Source organism: Saccoglossus kowalevskii, chromosome 3, assembly GCF_978046115.1.
Source record: "Saccoglossus kowalevskii chromosome 3, keSacKowa6.1, whole genome shotgun sequence".
Taxonomy (NCBI): Eukaryota; Metazoa; Hemichordata; class Enteropneusta; family Harrimaniidae; genus Saccoglossus; species Saccoglossus kowalevskii.
Genome location: NC_140643.1, coordinates 20,430,958 through 20,449,880, shown reverse-complemented (window position 1 = coordinate 20,449,880; position 18,923 = coordinate 20,430,958). Strand labels below are relative to the sequence as shown.

General features: G+C 33.0%; 1 protein-coding gene across 1 annotated transcript; it reads left to right on the top strand.

Annotated features, from left to right (window-relative positions):
* The first annotated feature begins 94 nt into the window (after window positions 1-94).
* On the top strand, window positions 95-14,772 carry LOC102808481 (transmembrane protein adipocyte-associated 1 homolog). The gene is made up of 10 exons (XM_006823419.3): window positions 95-212; window positions 871-1,153; window positions 1,446-1,578; window positions 2,664-2,753; window positions 4,111-4,263; window positions 10,380-10,496; window positions 11,748-11,808; window positions 12,044-12,146; window positions 12,654-12,734; window positions 13,112-14,772. The coding sequence occupies exons 2-10, from the start codon at window positions 951-953 to the stop codon at window positions 13,311-13,313; spliced, it is 1,143 nt and encodes a 380-aa protein (XP_006823482.1). The 5' UTR covers window positions 95-212; window positions 871-950; the 3' UTR covers window positions 13,314-14,772.
* Window positions 14,773-18,923: the final 4,151 nt, after the last annotated feature.

Here is an 18,923-nt window from a genome sequence, read left to right as displayed (position 1 = left end):
TTCTAGTGACGAAGTGTATTTTCGCGCATGAATATCACTGTGGTTCGTCAAAATGTTGTTGATGTAATTACTACGCCGTGATGTCACTTCCTGTAAGGAAGTTTGACGTGAAAGACGAGGTTTCGGTCAGGCGACTTGTGCTGTGTACTAAACACAACAAATACCATTTTGTTACTTATTGAACCATACGTTGTTTACCTGGTAATATCAGGGTAGGTGTGTTGCATATATGCAATATTTTGTTTCAATTTATTATTTGTAATGCATATCTTATCGACCCGTTTATTCGAAAATGAAATTATCACATTACGTTTTTGCGTTGAAAATGCAGTTCATGCTGGATTTATGTGCAGTGACGTTTCGAAACGTCAACATAATTGTAGTTCTACTAATAGAGGTTTAGACACTAAATTACGCCAAATAGACCAGTAGTTATTGTCATCATACCCACCTAAATCGTCTACGTGAAATATGGGCGGGTTGTTTGTTTTGTTTCTTCAGCATGGCGTGATTTCGGTTGTTTACTAACACAAACCATACGGTCTATTGTACAAACTCACAGGCGTACGTCAGTAGGGCTAGTACTTTTAGTAGTGTGGGAGTGGAGTAAGAATCAGCTCTAACACTCGGTATAATACCTTCATGATGCCATATGTCTTACATAGTTAGGTATTAAAAAATGCTTGATGTAATCTACATTGCACTGTACATGTCCCTGAAAGATAACTTATAAAATATTCATAAAACTGCTTTCAAATGAAATATTTTTTAAGTATGATGTAACAGTGCTTTTAAAATTTAATGTTTCTCTGTATATTATTTTATGTTGCATACAGTTATAACTCTATTGTGATTATTCTCCCCAAACAGGTATTTGAGATGTGAAGGAACAGCATTGATGACCATATAGTTGACTCTCCATTAAGAAATGAAATCATCCAATACTCACGATGGTAGACTACATCATAGCTAACAAACCAGCTATTTTTCCATCAACTGTTGCTCCAAATGAGACAATTAACAGTAGCGCATTATGGACAACCTCACTCCCCCCTACCACTGCTGATGCCTATTCACCTGCAACCATATCTGTTGGCAACAACTCTCTTCATCCCTGTCTTTGGATATTGTATGAAGATGTGAACAATTCAGGGCAAGTTAATTCATCCTATTTTGTGGCTGCAGGGTTTGTGAATAATTAAGTGAAAAAAATATCAGTGTTCCCTCAATAAACCCAACAAAATTGAACAGTGAATCAATGTATAATGCTAAAGAATGGGCATGAATGTGTAAATACAGACAGTGATGCACATCTAATAGAGTAAATATGGTATTTTTCGTTATTAAAACCACATTTAAATGTTCTTTCTTGGATGCTGTTGTAACATATGGTTGTATACTTTGAGAATTGAACATGCGTCATTTTGGTTTGCTTTCACTTTCAGGGTTCGAGCATGGGACGTTGCCCTCGTAATTCCGAACACATTATTTCTTCTTTTCTTACTACTGACATTGAAGCAAGCTTATGGTAAATTAAAACACTCAGACAGTCCAATATTTACATTGTTTTACATTCTGGTAAGTAAGTTTTAATTTTGATTCCCAAAACTTTGCCATATGATTGCATGTTGATGGGGAAACTCGAATCACTAGTGTGACCAAAGTTTATCAGACATTCCATAGCACTGTACACATTGTAATGGTGCTTTCCAGAATCAGAATAGAATCAGTGAATTAAAAAAGGAAAAGTGAAACTTGTAAATTTAGACAAAACAGTATATATAATTTATTTAAACATTCCAGTCAGTTGACTCGACAAATTGCGTAATTATAAAAAGACTGTCTGGTAGATGTGAAATGAAACTGTAAACATCCTATCATGACATAGATATTTTATTATCATGCAATGATGAGTATTTGGGGACAATATACAAAAATACTTTATGTATAAACTTGAGTTTCTGTAATAAAGTTATCATTATATGTATATATACATGTACATGTTATTTAGACATCACAAATACACTGAATACGGTAAATAAACTGCCTCTCTCATAAACTCTCACAACTTAAATATAGAATCCACACAGAGATATCAGTATTGTGTGGTTTTCAAAATGCAAATTTACTGAAGGTGCTACTCATTCTTGCATATGTAAATGTATATTCAAATACAGATTTTGATTTTCCTTTGATATTTTTTGTGAGCACTACAGGTACATTCACTGAACAGCCCTTATACATGTCTGCAAAAGGTTACACAGCCTGTTACTTTCTGATGGTTAGAGACATTTAACCAGTGCTTTATTGAAGACATTGCGCACTAGACAAGATCAATATTCAAATAATATTATTATATGGTCATTAAAAATGCATAAATATAATATCTGGAGCAGTATTGCAGATACAGACATCAACCAGTTCTTTATTGAAGACGAAACTAGTTCTGATATTTAATAATATATTTAATAACCAATTATGGTCCTGTGACCTCACAAGCAAAGTCGGCTTTAAGTTGGCTAAATGTCAATTAACACCGAATGAATTATGAAGTACCAGTACTGTGTTAAATTGTGGTTATGTGTCATTAATTTCTACTCGTATCCCACTCTTATTGGCCACTATTGGCTGTCACTGAACTTGATTTATGTATTATTTTTCAGGTGTTTCTTGTAGCTGTTATCAGTGTAATACGATGTGTTGTTTCAATGACAGTGAATGCAGCAACTGATGTTGGCTCTGATATTGACAAGGTTTGTGTTCCTTTGTACTTTACACATGAAACTCGATAATTTTTTTCATCTCTATATTTAATTCCATGATGGTACTGGTAACCAGTAATTCATGTTTTATGTAAAACATAACCAAGGAATGATATATAACTGAGGGATATCGCTAATTTGTGCACTCCGATGCAACTGGTCAAACAGCTGAACATTATGCCTTGGCATTTGCGAAGATTTGTCATTTCAGTGTAAAAAGCATTTGATCTTGTTACTACCGGTAAAACGGGTGGTCGTTGTGTCATGCTTGTAACCAAGATGGTTACTTTGGTTGTTGTACAAACCAATGTGTACAAAAAAGAGACACAACTAAATTTTAACTAATTTAAAGTGATTCTTTGGATGATTAGAGTACACCAAAAAGTCAAAGTTCATATTTAGTGCACTTTGCGACTAGATCAAAACTTGTATTCATGCTTGCTATTGAGAGTGCATTCGGTTGTAGGAAAATCATTATTTATCAACACAAATCATGCAGGATATGATTACCGGTATCACTGACCTTTATGGCCTTTTTTGCAACCAAAAAAAAGAGATGGAGAACACGCATGACGATTATGGTGGCTGATCAAAGTGGAACTGAGATCACCATTTTTTTTTGGAAGCATCGATAAGTTCTGTTAGATTTATGCAGGACTTAATCATTAAAATAATATTAACACTTTGACAGCTACAAAAATCTCACTCCACGTGTTATTGACAACATTCAACACCATGTTGACTCTAACCCTAAATGTAATTGAGTTTAATCATCTGTGCACATGATATAAATTTAATCAATTGAAGTGCTTAATTTTGCTTCATATAAGGAGTCGTGTCAAAGTGACTTACAGTGTTGTCTCATTAGCTACACAACCCTTACACCCAACAATCTAGCCAATCCGAAAGCAGCTTGTTTGTTGACAGGCTTTTTCAACAAATCAAATCATCTTTTGTATAAGTACTTCGACTCAACTGCATATATAAGACGATCATGAGTTGCGTTTTTGGTCAATTTATTTTATTAATTCATACAAGCCAAAATTACCTTTCAACTGTCAAATGAGTAAACACCTGTCATGTAACATAGCAAATCTTGATGACAATAACATGCAATAGCAATAACCAAAGTGTTGAGACAAAAAAACATTTTTTAGCTGTCTAGGTGCTATTTGCATGTACATGTATATATCCTATATTTCCTAACATTTCATGTATATTCATTTGGTACCACAATGTTCTTATGAGCTCAGTATTATTTGTATTAATAAAATAAAAATAAAATTGACAAAGAACACAGCTCATAATTCTTTAATTTAATGTCACTATTATTTCCATTGAATTTCAGATATTATGGCTTGTGTTGAAGTTTTTTCTCCTTGCTACTGAACTGAGTGTACTTATTTTTGGCTTGGCTTTTGGACATCTAGATAGCAAATCAAGCATCAAAAGAGTACTTATTGTCACAACATTTGTAGCATTTACTTATTCTGTTACACAGGTAAGTTATCCAAATTGTTACATTTTGAGAACAAAAGGACCACCTTGAGGTGAAATTGGGATCAACAAGGTCAACTTGAGGTCAATGACGTCACATGGGCTGCCTAGAGAACGAAACAGCTGCTGAGAGGCAAACAGCTTCCAATAGAGATATATGCACAGTAGCACCAATTAGACATGTGCAGTGGGGACATGCACAGTATGGTTAATTAGACTCGCCGAGGTCAAATAGAAGTTTAACCCTCATCTGGTCGAGTCAATGTAAAAGTATATGGAGCTGGTTATTGTGCTACCCTTGCACGAGATATAGGTCGCATACAAACAAAGAGGGTGATATTGAAGGTTGCACACACAAAAAAAAAAAAGGTTTAGCTAGTTAATTCCTAATTAAGAAGCATCAATGAATATTTCAAGAAGTTAAAGTCAATATTTTATGTTCATTCTTGACTATAGCAAAACTAGCGTTTGTGCTCTCACTAAAAGAGAGCATTGTGGGTAAAATAAATGCATATTTATCAGCATGCCACTTGTTGATATTGATCCCACTTTATGGGGGTCAAGGTGTTCAGGATTTTTAGTAAATTTTATTACTTATAGTAACATATATTGTCACTGGTGCTACAAAATATGTTGCATGTCCGCTTTCAGGTTTTGAGTGTTTAATTTTGTATTGATATGCAGAGTATAAATAATCTCATTCTTTTACCTCTTGACTGTAGTATAATTCTTTCTTCACACCACCATGCAGGTACCTCATTCACTTTGTGATAGCGCCCTCATGGCTGGAAGTTGATCAAGTTATAGAGGGTGCTGTCACTGGGAATTTTTTCTATTAGTGAATGTGTTTCTAGTTATTTGAAGAATTCTACTAGTCACCAAAAGTATTCTAAACATAATATGGACAGAAGTACTTGTATGTGTGATTTAATTCTATAACTGAATGAAAATGACTTAAAATGACAATTCGTGTGTATATAGCCCCAACAAATTAGATTCGTTTCTGGTTGGTATAGATTTCAGTTCTAAAGTCAGTGCTTGGAATTTGAAACAAAATAAAACGGAGTGTGCCTCCCATCGGTGACATGATATTTTGTTGACATATGTACAGATTGACTTGTTTTGATGTTACCTAAAAACATTACTTGTAGTGTTCAAATTTGTCTTTTTTTCCTTCTTCATCATTTGTCTCTCAAACTTGAACACCGATGCCCATTTTGGAAACTTCTCAAGTACATTGAAGAGTACGAGAACTGGTGCACCTAGCCTTCAGAATTCGGAGTATGTGCTGTCTATTTCACAAATAAAATAAAAATGTTAGCGATCACACAAAATCACTTTGTGATTGGCTGCCATCTTTGATTTCTTCTAAACAGGAAGCATTTTTGACTCCCATGTGCGAAGCACAAAATGGGAGTCTTTGCAGTTAGTGTGTCTGTATGTGTGTGTGTATGTGTGTATGTGTGTATGTGTGTGTGTGTGTGTATGTGTGTCCGACTGTTCCACTGCTATCTCAAGAACCATACATCGGTTTTTGATGAAACTTGGTGCATAGATGCTCTGGGCCAATGCGCAGATTTGATTAGGTTTTGGTAAAAATCCATGCTCGTTAATTACCTAATTTGCGTGATAATTAGCTAATTTTTAGCTGTTCTATGACTGTTCCACTGATATCTAAAGAACCACTCATTGGATTTTGATGAAACTTGGTACATAGATGCTCTGAACATATGCGCAGATTTGATTAATTTTTGGTAAAAATCCGTGCATATTAATTACCTAATTTGCATGATAATTAGCTATTTTTTAGTGGTTCCATGACTGTTCCACTGATATCTAAACAACCACTCATTGGATTTTGATGAAACTTGGTACATAGATGCTCTGAACTAATGCTCGGTTTTGATTAGTTTTTGGTAATAATCCGTGGATACTAATTACCTAATTTGCATAATGATTAGTCAATTTTCGGTTTTTCCACTGATATCTCAAGTACTAATCATCACATTTCAATGAAACTTGGTACATAGATGTCATACGACACTGCACAGACCTGATAGTTTTTATGGTAATATCAGTACATATTAATCACCTAATTTGCATAATTAGTTAATTTTCAGCTTTTCCACGGGTATCTCAAGTACTAATCATCGCATTTCAATGAAACTTGGTACATAGATCCTTTAGGACTATGCAGAGACCTGATTAGTTTTAGGGTAAATAATTGTGCATATTAATTACCTAATTTGCATAATTAATTTTCAGCTTTTCTACTGATATCTAAAGTACTAATCATCACATTTCAATGAATCTAGAATTATGCAGACCCAATTAGTTTCCGGTAAATATTTGTGCATATTAATCACCTAATTTGCACAATTAACCAACTTTCACACTGATATCTCAGGTACTATACATCACATATCAATGAATGTACATGGATGCTGTAGGACAATAGACAGACCTGAATAATTGTGGGTTAAAATCTGTACATATTAATTACCTAATTTGCATAATTAACCAATTTTAAGCTTTCACACTGATATCTAAAGTACCGTAAAAACTCCAAAATTTCGACCGGTTTTAAATGATTGGTGTTAGAAATGTGACGTGTTTTTAGAGTCAAAATTAAGGTGCATTTTCGGACGGTCGAATTTTTCAGAATAGAAATCAGCAAAAACAAATGGGGATGATAGACAGTGTGCTTCATTAGTTTTTAAAAAATGCAATGTCCGTCAATTGACGTAAACTTCCTCATGTTTCACGGTAAAAGCAAAGGTCGTGGCCGAGTTGTAACTCAAAATCTAAACGAAGTCATCAATCAGTGAGTATTATGACAAGCAAAACAAAACATCAAGACGCGGAGAAGAGGTCAGCACAAAACTAATAGGTCAAAAGACAAAGCTGTCTCGCACTACCTAGGAAAACTTGCGAATGTTCGAAGTACAGGTACCCATTGGACAAAAGATACATGGAAGTTTAGCAAACGATCTCCCCGACCCAGTGCAATGTATCCGGTTAGAATCAAAGCTCACATGTCCCTTATTTGAGGGACCAAATTCTGCCGTAAATTCGCCCTTGGATTAAAAAATAAAATGGGATTTAAGAAAATAAAATGGGACTTTTAAGGTGTATTTTGGCGTCATTTTTCGGACATTTCAATCAATCCTGCCGGCTAAAATAGAGTCTAAGTTTTACCGTAGTCATTGACGTCTGTCTATTCAAGAGTACACGTGTATGATTTTTATCGTGACTAGCGTGAGCGGGTAAGCTTCCTTTCGAGAATGAGCTGTTATCACTGTGAACAATGTTAAATTATTCTTCAGATGACCAGTTTATTTTTTAAAAACAACTAATTTTTTTATTTAAAAAAAATCATGCCGATTTCGCATCAAAATCCAAGCCAAAATATCGTACTACAACATCAATCTCTTCCGCATTGCGTTCAATAACATTAACATATTTAAATAAGCTATGGTAATTTGAACACGTTGGCATCATCCAGCTTTTTGATTGGTTAATTAGCGATTTGACCTAAGAGAACATGGCGGATATCCTACAGCATCAAACGTTTATACGAGACCGGAATCATTCGCTTACGATGAAACTAAGTTGACTTTTATTTGTATTTCATAACCATTCAACAAATTTATTTTGTGTACATTATTATAATCACTACTGAGTACAGTAATAATCAACAATTCAGAAACGCAGCATGCCGAGATTTTTGTGTTCGTTTTTATTTGAAACTTCGTTTATTTAGAATATATTTTCGTTACCAATAAAATAAAAATCTCTCAGTCAATCAGAAACCCGGATTCATGCCTTTGAGGAAGGTCCCGTTTGAACGCTCACATCGTTTTTTTTTTCCGTTTGGAGGAAAACTAAAACTGGTCGCAATTTTCGAATAAGAATGAGTCAGCAATTTTTAGTGGAGTCGAAAATTTGGAGGTAAATAAAACACCGAAACTCGGCAAATAAATAGGCGGCCGAATTTTTAGAGGGGTCGAAATTTTGGAGTTTTCACGGTACTAATTATTCCATTTCAATGAAACTTAGTACAAAGATGCTCTAGGACAATGTACAAACCTAATTAGTTTGGGGTAAAAATCTGTTCATATTAATTCCCTAATAAGCATAATAATTCATAATTTTTTGGTTCTAATCACATTTCAATTAAACTTGGAGACATAGATTTTCTGTTACATTGCGCAGACCTCATTAGTTTTACACTCAAATCTGGTCATATTAGTTTTCTGATTTGCATAATTAGTTTTCAGCTAAGTAATTTCGAATTATATTTAATGTGTCTCCAATACTCTCAGCACATGGGAGTTCTTTCTAAGCTTTCTTTGATTTTTACTGATGCCACATTTATCTAATTATTCAAAATTTACAGTCTTGCATCTTTATAATAAACTTTCAGACAGCATATAAATAATTTAGATCTGTCACATGATTTTGCCGCCATCTTGGATTTTCATTTGTTTCTCAGAATTGCTTTAACCGATCAACTATATATTTTTCTTGTGGCATATATGGCCAAAAATAAAAAATATGTATATTACCAGTATAAATAAACTACATATGCTATATTCTTACATATTGTAAATTGTCCTACATTAACTATTCACAAATAATTTTATGACCGCTCAACTATATAAAAACTTTATTAATTGGTTAACCAAAAAATAAATTTCACATTATCTTTACGGTATTAATAAAGAATTCTATTGTATTCTATATCAGACGCATGGTTGGCAGTTACTTGGGTTTTCATTAAAAATTTCCACAATATCGAGTGTTTGTTTTTTTACTCACACAATGGGAGTCTTTGCAGTTACCCTGTCTGTATGTGTATGTGTGTGTGTCCGTCTGTTCCACTGATATCTCAAGAACTGTATGTTGGTTTTTAATGAAACTTGTATAGATGCTCTGGGCTAATGCGCAGATTTGATTAGGTTTTGGTTGAAATCTATGCATATTAATTACCTGATTTGTATGATAATTAGCTAATTTTTAGCTGTTCCTTGACTGTTCCACCGATATCGAAAGAGCCACCGATATCGAAAAAGCCATTCATTAGACTATGATGAAACTTGGCACATAGATGCTCTGGACTAATGTACAGATGTGATTAGTTTTGGGTAAAGCATATTAATTACCTAATTTGCATAATTAGCCAATTTTCAGCTTTTACACTGATATCACATGTACTAATTATTCCATTTCAATGAAACTTGGTACATTGATGCTCCAGAACAACGCACAGCTCAGTTTTGAATTATAATCAGATCATATTAATTACCTAATTTGCATAATAAATCATAATTTTTGGTTATAATCACATTTCAATGAAACTTCGTACATAGATGGTCTGTGACAGTATTTATCTTAACAATGAATCTTGGTACATATGTACTCTAACACAATGTGATGATCTAATTAGTTTTAGGTTTATATACATCTATAATAATTACCTAATTTGCATAATAATTTACTTTTCAGCTTTCCACTAATTTAGTTAGCATTAATCATCACATTATAATGAAACTAAAATGTACATGTGCACCCTGAAACAATATACAGACCTAAATCTATGCATAATAATTGCTTAATTTGTATAATAATTTATTTGGTTCATTGAGGTAATCCACAGACATGATTAGTTTAATGTTGATAAACATGCATATTGATTATCTATTATTAGCCCATCTAAAAAAATCAGATTTAAATTGAATTCATTGCAGAGGTGCTCTGGAATAAATTAGACTAAAAACCATGGATGAAAAATCAAATGTATTTTCTGTATATATTATAAATTTTGATAATGTGAATCACATTTTTTTCATGTTATGCATCTCAAATAGCAGACAAAAATGAGTTGCCAAGCTTCTCGTTTGAAAAGCAAATTTTGAATTAATTTTAATGCGTCTCCAATACTCTCAGCACACGGGAGTTCTTTCTATATAAAGCTTTCTTTGATTTATGAGTGCTGTAACTGATAAACTTGATATTTTGCATGTATTGGTCTTGGTTTTCTGAAAAAAAAAAAAAAAATTTCCCAAATTTGAGCATTTGTGTCTCAAATGCTTTTAACCAATGGTTTTTTTGTTGCAGGGCGTTTTAGAATTGGTTTATCCAGATCATAGACTACAGGCTGCAAACAAAAACTTTGGTGTCTATGCTCATGGCGGGATGTTGTTCTGGTTTGTCAGTTCTACTTTCTTCTTTTTGGTGAGATATTAATTTGAAATTAATCTATTCTATTTCTGTGCTTTTGTTTGTTACTGTGATGTATGCTGTAAAAAAATATCTTTTCAGCTAGCTTGTTATTTTAGCACAATTTTAATGAAATTATAATATGCAACAAGATTGTTGCATTGACTCCATTGAGCCAAAGTGTTATACAGTATTCTCTACATACATTTCAGATTACCCATGAATTTTGTTTTTGGAAATATCAATAAATGTTTATTCAAATGAAAATTAATGTTTTATTGTACCGTACTTAAAAAAATAAGGTTGATTGCTGATGTCAAATTCATAGTTTCTGTGATTGGCTGAGTGAGTTACGTCTGCCATGTTGAGTTTCAAATGTAATTCTGTGTTCAACCACTTAGATGGTAAAAATTTACTTTCATTTGCATGACACTTGCATTATTCTACTAATTTACACAATGCACACATTTTGACTTTCAATACTGTTATTGCGTCAAGAATGTTACTACAACCATGCACAAGTTTTGAGTTTTCGGCAACTTATCAATTAAATTTAAAAGTCTGAAATGACACATCTCCTGTTTTATATATACATATTAACAATTATGAACTCATTATCTATCTTGCGATGAGACAATTCAGTATGGTACTATGTAAAGTTTGTTATTATGATATACCTTCATGGAGGAACTCCCACTTGTTTTGGCTTATTTTATATTGCTCCTTGGGCACATAGATTACATAGTAAACTGTTCACTTAAAATAGCTGATACATTTTTTATTTGTAGTGCTTTATGTTAGTTTGATAAAATACAAACGCATATCATACAATTGCGCATACTGATATTTATTGGATATGTAAGATTGCAATATGGTACAAGGTCAATTGAACTCAATAGAATAGTCCTGATTTGTCTGATATGTACCGCAATCAATCATATCATGCAATTTTCAAATATGAGCAATGGTTATACTATAAAATAACTAATTTTCACTGGGTTTAAATTTTGCTGATTTACCATTTTAGGCATATTCATTTAGATAATGTGTTCTATGCTAAATTTTACATATTCATTGGGTTTTAATTTAGCGCATTTTCCAGTCAGCGACATAAGCAAAATTAAAACCTAGTGAACAATTAACCCCTCTTTACAGTACTATATTTTCAATTAAGCCTTAAAAAGTTAGCATACATGTATTCATTATATACAGTCAAATTGACAGGTTATTCTAAAACTGAAATCCTATTTTTTTGTTTCAATGCAGGTATATACATGTGTTTTTCTATTACCATTTACAAAGCTGAAGGAAAAGATTCAACTACCTTGTAAGTATATAACACTCCAAACAACGCAGGACAGTCTGAAGATAAGAATTTCAGTGAAACTAGTCAGAGCATAAGGACAGCGATAGGAATGAGACAATTATTTGATTTACGTACTGGTGCCTATTGTAAACATGTAGCTGTTTTATGTATGCAAGACTTGTGTTGTGCTACAGACAGTTGACAGTTTTTTTTTCTGGGGAAAATATTTTATGATAATGTCACTGTTTTCTTGCAGCAAAGACTTCTTTTTATGTATACGTGTTGATCTTGGCTTTATTGAACTTACTTCAAGCTGTTGGAAGTATTTTATTGTATAAAGATGTACAGGCTGGTCTCTGGTAAGTAACTCTTGTACAGTGTTGGCAACAGCCCAGCAGAGTGACTGTAAAAATACTCTTGTTGGAAATTGAAGTGTTGTACAAGTCAAGTACATGTAGTTGAGCAATATCCATTGCATGATATACCATGTATGCAACTTGATTTTTCATGGAAATAATAACATGAGTTTGCTGAAGAACGATGTACTCGCCCCATTATACCTGACACAGCAAATTTGTTGCAATGTTTGCTTGCAGACAGTAGTGGATTATTTGGTTTCATTTAGTAGATTTGTTAATTGCTGAATATCATAATGTCTATCATATCATTATTTTCCCAGCATAAAACATGATTAAGGCCAATTTTGAAAATTTGATTTAGTACAGTCATGGTTTCCACTTGATGTAGTTCCAGCCAAAGTTGTAATTCATGATGAAAATTTTCTCCATGTATATAGACAAATTACTGCATAATAACGAGAAGGCCTATTTTTTGGCTTAATATCTGCATTTTTATTTTACCTACAGCCTTGTTGATGTAACAACATATCTGTATTTCACTTGTTTTGCACCGTTGGTCTATTGTACATTCCTAATGGAATTTCTCAGGTGAGCCAATATGTACCTTAGTTTTGTGTTTCAACATTTGAATTTGTATAGTAAGCCTTCAAAAATATACTGTATAGACAGTACATTTTGTTCATCTGCACGGTCCACAACATTTCTATTTGAGAAAATGAATTCAATTTCTGGTGTGACTTGCCTATCTTTGTGTTATATTTACTGTGAAGGACAATAGAAATAGATAATTTCTTCATAACTATTGAACAGTGACACTGTCATTCACATTGCCAAAATATGTATTTGCATGAGTGTACCGGTAATATGTTTTAACAGAATTTAGAATTCAGCTTGTAATTCCTGCTTCTTGATTCTGCAATGTTTTATGTATGGTAAAGTTCAAAAATTGTCTAATTCTATTTCAGAGCTCCAGCTTCTACTATTTTCTTCTCTTATAAAGCCCAAACAGAAGAAGCAGATGATGAGGTGCACCAGATACCAAATGCCTATATTTCTTCACCAAAAGATCATGATATTCTCGGATATGACAGTACTGAGTTTGATGGACAAAGCAGTATGTTGGTAATCAACAGCACTGATGTCCCACCAATCATAGTAGATATCTAACAAACTACTGTGAAAAACTTTATTTTAGCTGGAATTAATTTTCGCTGAAAAGACTTTTTGGGTGTTTTGTGTGGATTTTATTTTCACTGATTATTAACAAGGTGAATGTAAAATATAGGAAAAAAAGTACATTTGCTGGATTTTATTTTCAATGAATCATTCCTTTAGTGAAAATAGCGAAAATTACAGTAATAGTAAAATAGTAATGTGAGGTTATTAAGAAGATGTCACAAAGTATGCCACATGAAGGAATGCATAGCAGTGGTTAATATTACTGCATATTGTGAGGGCATATTTTGTGGTATGCTCTTAATAACTGTATCGTTTTATGCTTTCTTGGTCTGACCAACTGGTATGAGAAGTTTAGGGATATGCAAAGTGGTGAAAAATACCATTTCGGTAGGTATTTCAATTTGAATCATGTCCACCATCTTAGAAATGTTGTCGTCATACTTAATAACAGAGATATAATTTGTAAAAATGACTTTACACTTTCTTGATGTTTTCAGTTTTTACTCCACAGTTCCTAGCTTCAACATATTTATCTGTTACAATATTATACAGATTCAGGGCCTTGAAGCATTTAGAATAATTCTTCATTTACTGTTAATATACAGCAAAAACATCATACAATAGTATAGTATTTATAGTATAAGATATAGACTTGTCAGTTCATAATATGTATACAAGTCTTGCCTAATCTTGCTGGCCTACGTGTTGTATGGTAATAGTAAATATTGTTATATTTATTAACATTTAAAGATATCAATGTCCTGAATGTGTGTACATACAAATTGTAGGTACATCTAATGTTCCAGCTTAAGATAGCCCATTCGGGGGAGGGGGATGGAAACGCAACAAAGCTTCACTTGCAGTGATTTAACTGAGTATCTTAAATCAAAAACTTTATGTAAATTGTGCCAATGTATCACTAGATATGGCTGTATTTATTCAAAATTTTGGACTTTATATTAATATATATATAAGATATAATAAACACTTTGTTCTGAAGCAGCCAGCGTTCAAGAGCAAAAAATGCATTGTATTCTGTCATGGGCTAATTGATCTTATTGAAGGGTTGGCAGAGTACCCAAAAAACGTTTGTAAAGTGGTAGTGAATAATTAATTCCATAATCTACACTGTCTAAACCCTTTTTAAAGACTATTTTCTGGATGTTTAAGGCATGTAATGATGCTATATTAGCTGAAAAATGCCAATTGCATTAATTTACTGTAATACACAATTTGATGTTATCAGTTGTACAACATTGTGTTATATATTCAGAATTTTACTCTGTGTGTCAGTGGGGGATGTGAATTTTAAGATTTTGAAATATTTAAAGTCTTAATGTAGATTTATTTCGAAAGTATTACTGCTTGGAAAATATTATTTGTACTTAAGAAAAGTAAACATTATATATTCAGAAAAATATATGAATAAAAATGCAAAAGTAAAATATTTTTTTAAGGCCTTGTATTTTTACACATAATTTCACATTGCTTTATATAAAGAACATCATGTATATAATGAATTAAATTCTTAGGGTAAATAATTTTAGGAGGGTCAAGTTGTAGGCCATAAATCCTACTGGCTGAGGGGAAGTGACTTGTGGATACCGCCAATGTAGTTCTTCAGTTCTCTCTTTGCTAGTGTCAGATGAATATCAAACTTCAAGATAACACCATGTTTCGATGATTTGCACAATGCCAACATTTATCCTGCCGAATGCTTGGATAAATTGCTGAATGCTGCTTGAAAGGTACATGTAAATTGTCAGCTGATGAAGACCACCTGCTTATTGCTCGTAACCTTAAATGTCACGAGATAGTTTCATCCAACGATCACCACATAAGAGATTCCATCACCATTTGAAACTTCGATTCTAGCTGCCTTGAATCTGAGATGTAGTCTGTGCATGCATGGAAAGGCTGCAATAATATGAAGGATGCTTCCTGTACTACGGTAACACAAATGTAGTGTCCTGCACCACTGTGCCTGGTACTGCACCTACTGTTTCATTTGTCGTTATTTATGCTTAGAATGATATTGGGCAGATAAAAAAAAGCCCTATGAGACATTGTTTACTATTCTACCCCGGTTGCTATGGATAACTCTGCTCTATGTTGACATATTAAAGAACGCTTTCATTTTGCTATGTTTCATCACTTCTTGTCAAAGCTTTTGAATCAGTACTTTCGGGGGACCTGTCTGAGGCCGATAAAGCTATTCCTGTAACTAGAAGTAGTGAAATGTTGCCCGAAAGTAACAAACTTGTTACTACCAAGGGTGCAATTAAGGCTGTCGTCTTGATGCTATGCCCAGTCCTGTGCGTGTTTCATTGCCAGCTAAAGAATTCTCACTTTTGGTCAGTCTTTGTCTAATCGACACTGCTGCTGCGACTCAATGTGTGTTTGAAGGTCTGCTTTGTCTCACCTTTCCCATAGATTATCTACTACGCCACCATCAGTCTCATTGATTAATTATGAGCGTTTTTATGGAAAAATAAACAAGCCAGGTTTCAAGTCTAATCTCATTTCAAGACTTGTTTGACATAGCAGTTGAAACATGTCGAGCTCAAGAACCTGTGGATGAGGCACAGAAAGTTGCTTGAAATGTCATGAAAGTCATCTGGAAAGTTCAGAGAGTCATCTAAAATTAAAAGCAGAAACATGGAAGTTTGTAAAATCACCATGAAGGACAGCAAAAATGCCTAAAATGTAACTAAGACAGTCAGAAATTTGCCTTAGTAGTTCCCTTCAAATAGTGGCCTTTAAAGACAAAAAAAACATGAAAAGTCATGAAAGTTGTTTGGCGCTTCACTTAAAAGAGTTATTTGAAAAGTTGTCTAAAAAACCCAACTGCAAAGTTTATAGAGTTGCTTTGAAGGGTGAAAATATGACAAACTGTTAAGCAGTCTGAAACTTGCTTTAGGAATCTTACAAAAACTTGATTGAAAAATCATGAATGCAGTAGGAAAATGCAAGGCAAGACAGACTCCTGTTTGAAAGGTGGGAACTTTGCATGAACAAATAGCAAGGGCGGACAATAACCTTCGTTTTAGAAATATTTACTTTCAGTCTCAACTTCACCGCATTATAAATTATTCAAAAGATTCTGTAATCGAATTGGCATACTGCTAATGTCATCCATATACGATGACATATTCTAGTTAATATATCACTAAATACATGCCAAAACACAGTAAATGCACATATTCTCCTGGCATTCGTAATGACAACTGATAATGGCATGAAGTAAATTATGCCTTAAATGGTAGTACAAATCCACTGCCAATACAAGCCATCATTTACAACAGCGCCCCAAGTGGCAACTTTTAATACAATAGCGAGTCTCATGGCATGCAATAAACATTGATATTGTATTCTGTGACAGTCTTGTGGTCACCATTATTGTAAAATAAGTTTCAAATTGTTCTGCATGACCATCTCAATCATGCATCCATCCATACTAAGCACATTGGTTTTACCAGCCTTTTCATTTTATGGCCTTACTCAGAATACCTGGAATGCCATTTATTGATGCATTACAAATACATACATGGCATATTACAAACATTAGTATAAACATATCAGAACGCGTTTAGTGTATTTCACACACACACACACAAAAACACCATTGTTTTGGTCTTGCATGTGCCCCAGTTAGAGAAGTAAAATTGAGGATTTTCAAATTTTTGCACTCACTACAGTACACTTACTATTTAAAATCAAAGAAAGCTTAGAAAGAACTCCAGTGTGCTGAGAGTATTGGAGACATTAAAAATTAATTCAAAATTACTTGAACTTGAGATATTGATGGAAATGCAGAAAACTAATTATGCAAATAAGGTAACTAATATGAACACATTTAAGTGTAAAACTAATAAGGTCTGCGCAATGTAAAAGTAATAAGATCTGCGTAATGTAATATCTATGTACCAAGTTTCATTGAAATGTGATTAGAACCAAAAAATTATTAATTATTGTGCTAATTAAGAGAATTAATATGAACAGATTTTAACCCAAAATTAATCAGGCTGTCTATTGTCCTAGAGCATTTATGTACCAAGTTTTATTCAAATGTGATGATCAATACTTGAGATATCAGTATTAATTAATTAATTATGTTAACTAGGTGATTAAGAAGCATAAATATTTACCAAAACTAATATGGTGTATAGTCCTACACATGTAGGTTCATTGAAATGTGATGAGTACTCTTTAAAAGTTTCATTAAAATTCAATGAGTGGTTCTTAGGACAAATTAACTAATTAAACAAATTAGTAGTTAATATGCACAATAATTTATCCTAAAATTAATCAGGTCTCTGCATAGTCCTAGAAGATCTATGTCGCAAGTCTCATTGAAATGTGATGATTAGTACTTGAGATATCAGGTGAAGGGCTGAAAATTAACTAATGATGCTAATAAGGTGATTAATATGCACAAATATTTCTCCAAAAACAAATTAGGTCTCTGCACAGTACTCAAGTAACTATGTACCATGTTTCATTGAAATGTGTTCATTACTACTTGAAATATCAATAGCTGAAAATTAATTAATTATGCAAATTAGGTAATTAATATGTACTGATATTACCCTAAAAACTATCAAGTCTGTGCAGTCTCATATGACATCTACGTACCAAGTTTTATTGAAATGTTATGATTAGTACTTGAGATATCAGTGGAAAAGCCGAAAATTTATTAATCATTATGCAAATTAGGTAATTAATATAAACAGATTTTTACCCAAAACTAATGAAATCTGCGCATTAGATCAGAGCATCCATGTGCCAAGTTTCATCAAAATCCAATGAGTGGTTCTTCATACATCAGTGGAACAGTCATGGAACAGCTAAAAATCAGCTAATTATCATGCAAATTAGGTAATTAATATTCATAGATTTTTACCAAAACCTAATCAACTCTGCGCATTATCCCAGAGCATCTATGTACCAAGTTTCACCAAAATTTGATTAGTGGTTCTTGAGATAACGGTGGAACAAAAAAAGTGACATACATACATACATACATACATACATACATACAGACATACAGACAGGGTAACTGCAAAGACTCCCTTTTGTGCTTCGCACACGGGAGTCAAAAATTATTTTATTTATAAGTGATAAAACAAGCTCCCTATTAAAAAATAAAATAAAAAGAAGTAATTTCTAATTGAAATTCAGGACTGTAAATATACAACAAACAAATCTGAAAGAAGTTATGTACACAGTTTAAAAAGAAATAACAATGACAGAAGAAATAACAATGACATCACAGTTTCAGGTGGGATGGATGGAAGATAATTATTTGAAGAATTAAACAAAGTAGTGTAGAAAAATACATTAAATTTTCACTCTCACTAGAACCAGAACCTAAGTAGGTCAAAGTTCATCTTGCATAATAAAATAGTAAATGTACTGATAGGTTAGTTAGTTATAGTTAACTAATAAGTATACCCCGGTATATTAAAATATTGCGATGTTCTCGTTATAATTTAGAAGAATTAAATATTTAAATACATTTTTCGTATTTAATTTGCAATTTATTTTTTGCTTGAATAGGAAATGTTGAACAAGTCAGTCATTGTCAATGACAAAGTC

Bases quoted from the DNA above. Each gene is read 5' to 3' on its own strand.
- LOC102808481 (XM_006823419.3), top strand. From the start codon at position 951: ATGGTAGACTACATCATAGCTAACAAACCAGCTATTTTTCCATCAACT. The intron at 2,754-4,110 runs GTTTGTGTTCCT...ATTGAATTTCAG, and splicing joins TTGGCTCTGATATTGACAAG to ATATTATGGCTTGTGTTGAA. The intron at 12,735-13,111 runs GTGAGCCAATAT...ATTCTATTTCAG, and splicing joins TTCCTAATGGAATTTCTCAG to AGCTCCAGCTTCTACTATTT.